The 10,166-nt window shown below is 35.3% G+C and overlaps 1 protein-coding gene across 2 annotated transcripts in view; it reads left to right on the top strand.

Moving 5' to 3' along the window:
• Positions 1-10,166, top strand: part of LOC134848385 (glutamine--fructose-6-phosphate aminotransferase [isomerizing] 1-like) — a 56,383-nt gene that overhangs the window by 27,963 nt on the left and 18,254 nt on the right. Inside the window, exons 2-9 of one of the 2 annotated variants that reach the window (XM_063865796.1) lie at positions 19-80; positions 264-433; positions 2,296-2,449; positions 3,155-3,258; positions 3,936-4,084; positions 5,632-5,711; positions 6,248-6,328; positions 7,771-8,043. In XM_063865796.1, the coding sequence (XP_063721866.1) occupies positions 74-80; positions 264-433; positions 2,296-2,449; positions 3,155-3,258; positions 3,936-4,084; positions 5,632-5,711; positions 6,248-6,328; positions 7,771-8,043 (1,018 nt within the window). In that variant the 5' untranslated portion in view covers positions 19-73. The remainder of the gene's footprint in view (positions 1-18; positions 81-263; positions 434-2,295; positions 2,450-3,154; positions 3,259-3,935; positions 4,085-5,631; positions 5,712-6,247; positions 6,329-7,770; positions 8,044-10,166) is intronic. The other variant, XM_063865798.1, reaches the window with a different exon arrangement.

The following is a 10,166-nucleotide window of genomic DNA, read 5'->3' as shown; positions in this document are numbered from 1 at the left end:
ACGTCTTTTTTTTCAGATAGTAGTTGAGTGAGTTGTTGTGGCCAAATTGAGACGAAGTTAAAATAGCTTTAAAATGTGCGGTGAGTGAACTTATTTTTGTTTTGTTTCTTTGTTTTGATTTTATTTTGGCTAGCAGTTCATCTCGAAAGATTTGCAGCTCATATACAGCAGTTTTTATCGTTGTTCTTTCAGCGCTGTTCTGATTATTAATTTTTCGTTTAGTATTAAGCAATTTTATTGCTGTTAAACTGTTTCAACCATAGGTATCTTCTGCTATCTGAACTATCTCACCCCGCAGACCAAGAAGTACATCTTGGATACTCTGCTGCAGGGCCTGAAGAGGATGGAGTATCGGGGATATGACTCGGCCGGTTTGGCTGTGGACAGATGCTGCGGAGACAAGAGCACGGTTATCGTCCGCGAGAGAGGAAAGGTAATTCTCATCTATCTTGGCTTTGGAAGAGTAATTTTAATGTCTATCAACAAATGTGTTTTTTTTTTTCATAAATTGATGAACGAGGTGGGTTTTCACGTTTTGTTTTGACCATTCTAAATGGGGATGAACTTTGTATTCGGGTTTATTTTTTTGTTTTTCATTTTTTTTGTTTTCAACGCAAACTCAGGTACCACAACTAATCATCAGACTGGGTCGAGTGATATCTCTCATTTAAGCAATTCAGTCGTGATTCGAACGACATCAAAACATTTTTAAAAAGTCGTCAGAGTGACAATAAACAGGTTTCAGTCTAATTTCGAGCGAGTATAGATCAATCGAGTAGGCTTATTATAGAATGTTAAACTATGAAACATTTAATCGAGACCTGAAATCATGTTTTTTAAATGAAAATTAATTTTGAAGTTTTCAAGAGTCATGAACGTACTAAGCACTCTTATATAGGTCTTGGCGATTTTTTGTTTGTATTTTTTTTCAGGAAGAATTCTTAAAATTTTTTCATAAAATTTGATTTTTCGCGCTTCGACTTTGATTTCTTTTAATGTTCACTTTATTTACTTTGTTGAAAGAAGGCAAACTCGCCTAAAGATTAGCAAAAAGTGTAAAGGTCACAAAAAACGAAATTGACATCTAGCTTCGAAAGGGAATTCAATTTTCAGGTTTCCCAGCGGAAAAAAAATTGCATGTTGATCCAATTGGCCCCAATTGGGTTAACTTTATCAAAAAAGTGTCAATGATAAATTGTTCTTGAAATTCAAAGAGCTCTAAAGCCATCTCTTTTTTACTTTAAAATTCGGAAGTCGAAGTTTTTTCAAAAAAACAAGTCAGTTTTTTTTAAGAGTAATGAACGTAGCGAAGACTCTTATATAGGTATTGCTGATTTTTTTTTTCGTTTCTTAGGAAAAGTGTTGAAAGTATCTTATAACTACAGATGTGCATTCATACATATTGATGCATTTTTTCTGTTTACTTGCGTTCATTACTCTTTTCCAATCTTTGATTGGCTATGTTTCCTTTTCCTTGCGTTCATGATTTTTTCCAACTGTCTTATGGCTATTTAGAGTATGTAGTTCAGACTCTGTAATAGGTCGTGCTACTTTTTACTTTCCATTTTTTTGTTTTCCGCGCAAACTCATTTACCACAAATAATCATCAGACTTGTTATCATCAGCCCTTTCAGTCGTGATTCGATCGACATCAAAATGTTTTCAAAAAATTGTCCCAATGACGAGAAAAACCGGTTTCAAAATTTTTTTTGAAAGTTGATTGTTGTTCAAACATTTTCCACCAGTTTTCTTGTTTTACACTTCAACCATTTTCGATCTTAGTTGTTCTTTTCATTGCACAGCTTTTTCCAAAACTTTGTTCGTTATTGTTCAAACTGCATGAATTACATCCGCTGAATTGATTCGAATTTCTTTTGACTTACTACCCATTTTAAGTCTTTCGTCTTATTTTGAGCCCGATAGATTGTTATGGTATGCTTGTGTTCTATCGCAACTTGTGCGAAGCTCTGTTTTATGTTGAAAGTTCGCCTTCCTCGCAAAATTTTAGATTAACCAGTCCCTGCTGCTATCTTTTTGTTCCAATGTCAGTGCAATTGATTAAGGAAGTAATGTGGTGGGTAGGTGATAAGTAGTTTGGACAAATATTCATTTACAAACCAATTGTTGTCTATGAACAAGTTTTGTTCGAGCAAAATATGCGACATTGATCCTTGTTTTATTGCATTTGTGTTTTTTGTTTGAATTGGGAGCATCAAATCCCAATTTCAGTTGTTCAGCACAGCTCCCTTTCTTTTGTTGTTCACAGGTTTAACTGATGCATAGTTTGATTGACAGGTGGCGTCATTAGAGAAGTTAGTGAATGTTAGTCAGGAGCTAAATATGGACGAAGTGTGCAATATTCATTGTGGAATAGCCCATACTAGGTGGGCCACACACGGGGAACCGGCACCCCGAAACTCTCACCCTCACAGATCAGATGCAAATAACAGTAAGTCAAAAAGAACTGTTCACATCACTACTCTTAGGTGCTAAATTATGTGGGGGATCGTTAGTATCGGAGGTCTCGATTTATCGAGGTGGGTGCTTCAAATTGGGGAGGGGCGGTTTATTACCAGGGGTCCTATGTTTTTAAGGCAAAATCATGTATTGGCTGGTTGATAATTAAGCACCTGAGACTGTTGTTCTGAAATTGGCAGCAAACGTTAACTTTTGTTAGTGGTTTTCACTTTTTTGACAGTTCGTGTCAATGTCAAAGCTATTGTATGAGGTGTTATCATGTATCGCATCAATGCGAAATGCTAATGAGCAGTTTGTACGTTTTTCAAATCATCTGCTAAAGAAACTTTGGTAAAACTACCCGATGTGTCAAATGAGTAGCTTAAGTGATAATGGCAGTGCTGGAATTAAACCGATTGTTGCCGCAGCTAGAAGCAATTAGGATTATTTAAATTAATAAAACTAAAGGGAAACAGAATTCTCAAAATTTAATATTAATCATACATTGTTTAATAGCACTTGAAATGTTTTGCTCAATAGACGCGGATTTAATTTTCTCAAAATTTTTTAGTGTAGGCCAGCTAAAAGTGGATCTCGTACAATGATATCAAAGGGGGATCCTATAAGTGGCGAGGGCGTGTAATACCTGAGAGGGGGGTGCGTCTGCTACTTTTAATAGATATTCTGCTTGTTTCAGCATTTGTGGTGATCCACAATGGTATAGTGACAAACTACATGGCAATAAAGAACTTCCTCGTGGAGAAGGGCTACACGGACTTCGAGAGCGAAACAGACACTGAGGTGAGGAGAAGGAGCTGTTGTTACATTTCACTCGTTCAAAGAAAGGAAAAATAGTGATTCACTATCTGGGGGGGGGGGGGGGGGGGGTGTAGGTGGTTTGGCGGCAAGTTCTGTTAATAATGGGCGGGGGTGAATCTTATGCACTAAACGGCTCAAAATCTTTATTTCTACAGCTTGAGCCTGAACTGAAATTAATGTGGTTGAATAGGGTTGGCTACATAGTCAATGAAATTCAAATATGGGCCGGATTTCATGTAACATTTCAAGTAGATAAATGATTAGCCGAAATAACCGACCGAAAGTGTAGAAATTTTGTTCTGTTGAAAACATTTAACTGAATCTGTTTCGGCTGGAGGAAGTTTCAAAAGTGACTTGAAATTAGTTTAATTATTTGACAAATTTCTACCTGTTTGGTAATTTCGGCTAATATTTTTATGTGGAAATGTTGATTGAGATGCCTGACCGCGTTGCTTAGCTAAAATTAGCCAATCAGATTCGACCGCTTAACTTTCAGGTTAAGATATAGAAATAATGATTTTGGGCTGCCTAGTACATAAGACCGGGGGAGGGCACTTTCGTTACTAGTAACTTTTTTCTTTGGTTTTCTGGTTGTGTATGCGATGCGCAGCTTCGCATGTGTTCAAGCCTAGTATCAGATAGTTGATTGTGTTGCTTAGGTTGTTGCCAAATTAGCTCTCTATATCTACAACGAAAACCCTTCCACGACATTCCAAGAACTGGTGGAGACCTTAATTGGCATGATCGACGGCGCATTTGCATTCCTATTCAAAAGCAATAAATTTCCGGATCAAGTTATCGCGACTAGGTATGCAGTTATTAAATCAAATTTTTTACTCACTTATTTGTTGATTTATTAAGAGTCGATAAACGTTTTTCAGACTCTTATATACGTCGTGATGATTTTTTTTTTCGTTTTTTTCCGGAAAAGTCCCGGCTTAAAACTTGTTCAGGCTTGAATTTAATTTTTTTTTCGGTCTGACTTTATTTGTTTTTTAAAATCAGCTAATTTCTTTTATTTAAAGGAAGATAAACTCCATTATCGAACAGTGTAAAGGTCATGAAACATGTGTGCCTCTTGTCACGAAACTAGTCCTGTGCGCAGCCTCTTTTGTATTATTGCTGTTCATTGCAATGTTTCGATTGCATTAGTTGAGTTAGAAGTAAAACATTTTCAGAGATGAAGAAAAATATATATTTTTTACTTTTATGGAATGTGTAACTTCTTTTCTGTTAAAACGATTTATTCAAGGGAAGGAGCAACATACGAGCTTCTGTATTGGTAAACGTCTAGGAAGTTATTCCGGAAGTTAATTTTTCTTCCCTAAGTTAAATGTTTATGCTGAAGAGCTTCTTCGCAATTTTTTAGTTCTTTTTTTCCAGTATTATTTCTCTTTTTTGATTTTTTTCTTTTTTCGCGTTCTTTCAATAATGGCACGATAATCGGGATTTGTCTTTTTTTTTTCTGAAAATCAAAAATTTTTGAAAACAAAAATAGTTTTTTTTGTTGCCCTCGAATTTATAAACCCACCTAAAAGTCAGTTTCACGGTTCTTTTTTACATTTTTAAAGTTCAGTTAATTTTTTTGTTCAAAGGGAAGCAAACTCCACTATCGAACAGCAAAAGTGTAAAGGTCACGAAAAAATGATCGACTTCTATGTTTAAACATTGATTTGTTTTCAGATCTCAGCGCTATGAAAACTTTACCAGTTTTCTCAAATTGAGTTATTTTTTATCAAAAAAAGCGTCAATCATAACCTCAAAGAGATTTAAGGCTATTATATTTTTTGCTCTGAAATAAAAATTTCAATTTTTTTTCAAGTCAATTTCTGTTTTCTTGCATTCATTGTTTTTTTTCCAAATGTCTGTTGACTATGCTTCGTTTCCATACTTTTGTGTGTTTCGTTTTCCATACTTTTTGCAAATACTTAGCTAATGCTCTTTGCTTTCGCGTGGAGTTTGCTCTTTGCTTTCGTCCAGGTAACGAAATTTTTTTTCAAATTACTTAGCAGAACAATAAATGCGCAATGATCCAGTTGTTAAAATTTCTACTTGTTAAACGTAGTTCAGACTCTTTTATGATGATTTTTCCAAGAAAAGTATCAAATTTTGCTCAGGCTCAAATTTACTTTTTCGCGGTTGTTGGAATTGAATTTTGATTTTAGTTCATTTCTAGCAAGGTTTTTTTAAATAGTTAATGTAGTCTTTAATAGTTCTTAGTGTTGTGAATTATACCAAGCAATTTTGTTCGGTGCAATTGAGAAGCTTTGGTTCGCCTTTCTACTTCAGCGATTAACTTATGTACCCCAATTTTTTGTAAGTTTTATTCTGTCCTGAATTGCTTTTGTGTTTCAGAAGAGGCAGTCCACTGATAGTTGCAATCAAAGCCGACGTAGAAATGCTCACAGAATACTTCCCAATCCTCTACTCCTCTGGTTAGTGACTCACAAGCGTAAAATTTAACCGAACCAAGTTTTTTGCTGATCAGTTTGTTTGTGGGATAGACTGTTAGTGCAGAGTTTTCATTCCCCCATCATTGGTTTTAATTCATCTTTTTATTAGCAATTCATATGGTCAAATTCTTTTGAGACATGAAGTCTAGCAAAACTGAGTGTGTGGTTCAGACTGAATTGTACACTGATGCTTTTGAATCTGAAATCACATTTCATCACAGATTTTTAAGATGAGATTTGCAACATCGAGATTCTCGTTAAGTTGATGGCGACGAGTGGGTTCAAAGAGGCCACCACACAACCTATTTGGTCATATCGTTTTAGAAGAATCGGAATCCATCGTTTAGAAAGTGTAACTCCTAAATTTTTTCAAAAAGTATCCTTTTTGGAGTTAAATTGGTCGATTTAGTGAAAACATGTCTCTCAAACATTCAAATACGCTCTTAGTCCTAAAATAATTCTACTCGGGCTTCAAGTCTCATGGAAAAGAAAAGTCAGTCACACTTTACCACTTTTAGCGATGTCTGACTCGCCTAGAGCGATAGATCATCCCCACTCTCCATTGAGTCATGGGGTTGTGAATGGACACTCGAGTCAAGGTCAGAATCAACTGAAGTCAAATAAATATTGAACGGAGCATGTCGATGTGCCGGCTCTTTCCCATTATAGACGCCCCCTCCAAAAATATCGCTGAGCTAAGATTTCTTATTGTGGGGGTTATAATGAGAAAAAGCCGATGTTCCTTTTTGATATCATGTTGAAATCGATAAGAATTTACAGTTGCGGTTCTCACTGTCACATCCCTCCTCTCTCTGTCTTTAAATGAATAACAAGAGAAGTTTTTCACCCAAAGATATATCGACTTTGGAGACAGTTCATAATACACAAAAATCAGATTATGCTGTAAAACTGAACAGAATTGGACAGGGGAAGATATAGGATTTTCTCGAGGGTGGGGGGGGGGGATGGGGGGGGGGGGTTGCCGATTTGCATAAATTTGTCGACCTTTTTTTCAATTCGACCAAATGAGTTTTAGCACTCTTAAAACATTAAAAAGGCCCTGTTTTGGCCAAATTTTCTGCGCCGCAGGCAAAATTTTGAAAAAAAGGAGGCCAAAAAAGGAATTTTTAGAAACTTTTTGGAAAATTATGACCAAAAAATTGCGCTTTTTGGGCGCGCGCTCCCCCTTAAAAATAGTACATATTGGCGCCTTTAAAAAACTTTTAGGGTCCGTCACCAAATATGGATATCTCAAAATAGTACAAAGGGGGTTCGAATCCATAAGGGAGTAGGAGTCCGCCCGCCCCCCGCTAAATCTGCCGCTGGGATTGAATTACCCTTATGGAAAACCATTTGAAACAATCGTTTTTTTTTTGTTTTGAAAAATGTCATATTGCTGTTTATCATATTTTAGTCCTAAATCGACTTCTATGATATTCAGAACGATATTTACTGTCTCATCTCTGGTCTTTTTTAGCGTTGGGGTTGTACCACAAACGCTTTTTGATGGAATGGGACGGGGAACCGTTAACGACTAAATTTTATGTTCTGATTTGTTAAACAAACTGTATGGTAGTTTTTTAAACAACAACAGTTAATGTAGAAATTTCGCTTTGCGTTTTCTAGAACTATAGCTGTAATCTGATGCCTGTTTGTTTGTTTATGTCTGTTAACTGCATGATTTGTTTTAAAGATCACAAAAGGAAGAAACTAATTATTCTTCCAGTCAAAAAATTGAGTTTTTTTATGAGAAGAAAAGAGGACAGACAACGCGAGCATCTGTTTCCCTGACGTTTGTTTACTTTGTTTAATCAAGTATTATTATTAACTTTTCGAAAAAATTGTTTCGAATTTTGAACACTAGAATTAATTTGACCGTCAGTAATTGTGTTAGTTATTTACTATGAACTTGCTCGCCTTTAAAAAAAATTAATTTGCTTTTAATAACTTCCGCTTATTTATTGCTTCGCTAAATGCTTGAAGTCAGCGAGAAATCAATGCTTAACAACATGGAGAGGTCCAAAAAATGACGTTTTTTCAGATCGGACCTCATCATCAGGAGTAAACAGAAACGAAATCCCCTCTCCTAGCGGCCATTCAGGGGGAGATTTACCGAATGGAACTACGAACATTAACGGTCGCATATCACCAGGCACTGCAATGACCGCTTCTGCCGGTTCAGGGGAGTTCAAATTGGGAGGTAAAACGCCAGTGGAGTATTTCTTCGCTTCAGATGCCAGTGCTGTGATTGAGCACACGAATAAAGTAATTTACTTGGAAGACAATGATATTGCGCATGTGGACAACGCAGGGGGTAAGTGTTTGTAAAGAACTATGGAAAAAGATAAACGAAAAAATTGAGTCATTATGCTAACAAATCGGAATGTAGACTGTTTTTCGGGTTAACAACTAGTTTAGCAAAATCAGTTGAATCACTTATTCAAGTTCAATTAGTACGGATCATATAGGCGTTTTTGATCATGCTAGGAAAATTTGAAATTTTTTTTCAAAATCAGTTTTGGCATAAAATTATGGCCCTCGGAAAAAATAGTGAATTTTTCGTTTTTTTACCCTTTTTTGAATCTTTTCGACGTTTCCCGAAAACTAAACTCCCAAACCTGAGGTTGTGGTTTCGATGGAGATAACGCGTAGTGATAAGCTCACCTGGAACAACAGCCATTCACAATTTTTTCCATAAAAATTTACTGTCCTCGGAAAAGTCAATTTTTTTTTTATTTTTTCAGCGTTTTTTTATTGTTTCAGCGTTTTTTTTGTAAATTTTATGATTATTACCGATAAATACCCTCCTATATCTGAGATTTTGGGTTCAATCTAAGTATGGGCTGTGCGAAGCTTCTTTGCATACGTGAGTACCCCTAATTTTTTTGTCACAGGAATTAATGGCACTAGGAAAAGTCAAACTTTGATTTTTTTGACCGTTTTTTTAAAACTTTTCGTCTTCTCTCGAGAAATACCGTGTCAAACCTAGAAATTGGGTAGCCCCTCGTCGCTGCTTTTTTGTGGCTAGTCTTTGTGATGTATTAAGTGTATCTGGCTGAGTGGTTAGTGTGTGAGGATCATTATCTCTAGGTTGCTGGTTCGAACCCGAGACGAAGCCAATTTTCTTTTTTACTTCTTCTTTTTCCTATCGAACTTTATAGAGCTGCTTTTCGTCGTTTTCTCACTAATTTTTGCAAAGCACAGCTTCACCTCTGTGTAAACTGTTAAAATTTGATCTTTGCCGTCTGACTTTTGGTTTCCTTTTAAGTCCAATTCAAATGCTATGAAGGCAGATGAAAGTAATTATGCCCTCAAAATACAAAAATGGGAATGTTGAGAAAATCAATTTTTCGGACTCGATGATTGTAGTGAAGATTCTCATATAGGCCGTGATGTTTTTTTTTCAGGAAGAAATTTTAAAATTTATTCAGGCTCAATCTTGATTTTCCGCGGTTTGAGTTTTGATTTCTTTTCAAGTTCATTTCAATTCTCTTTTTAAAATGAAGGAAAACTTCACTATTGAACTGCAAAAAATGTAAAAGTTGCGAAAAACGTGGTCGACTTCTGATTTCCAAAATTCAATTATCAGATTACCCAGCGAAATAAAGTTTTACCACTTGATCTAGTTTTCTAAAATTGGGTTAAAGTTGATTAAATTGGGTTTATGATTATAAAAAAATTGATAATCATAAATTGTAGAATTTACAAGAGCTTTAAAAGCATCTCTTTTTTCTTCGAAATTCAAATTTATGATGTCTTTTAGTTTTTTTTAAGAGTCGAAAAATGTACTTCAGACTCGTTTATAGGTCGCGATGATTTTTTTTGAAGTCTTAAATTTAGTTCTCTCTCAAATTTACTTTTTCACGGTTTGACTTGATCTCTTTTCAATTTCAGTTCGTGTCTTTTGTTAAAAGGAGAAAAAATTCCACTATCGAACCACAAAATGTAAATGCCACGAAAAACGTGATCGACTTCTAATTTTGAAAGTGGATTTAAGTTTTCAGATTTCACAGCAGAGTAGAAAGTTTACCTATTGATCTACTTATCTCGAATTGTGGTAATTGTTATCAAGAACGTGTTGGTCATAAATTGTTGATCGTGTTGGTCATAAATTGTTCAAAAATCAAGTCAGAGTTTTTTGCCTACTTTCCTTAATTGATTCGTTTCTAACTGTGTTGGCTATAATTTGTTTAGTAGAAATGAGCAAATTGAATTTATTTTATACAGGTCTTGATGATTATTCCGTTTCCTTGTTTTTTTTTCTGGAAAAAGTTTTCATATGCTTCAATAACTACAGAAGTGCACCATTCATATTAATGCATTTATGAATGATATAGGTAATTATACACTGTTTGAGTTCAATTCAAGTTATTTTTTTAATTAGAAAAGCGAAATCGGCGATTTTTTCCGCAAAGCGAAAAATTGTTATCTATTTTT

The sequence above is a fragment of the Symsagittifera roscoffensis genome, chromosome 6 (genome assembly GCF_963678635.1).
Source record: "Symsagittifera roscoffensis chromosome 6, txSymRosc1.1, whole genome shotgun sequence".
In the NCBI taxonomy this organism is placed as follows: domain Eukaryota; kingdom Metazoa; phylum Xenacoelomorpha; order Acoela; family Convolutidae; genus Symsagittifera; species Symsagittifera roscoffensis.
Note: the sequence above shows the minus strand (reverse complement) of the source record. Positions and strands in the feature narration are given on the sequence as shown.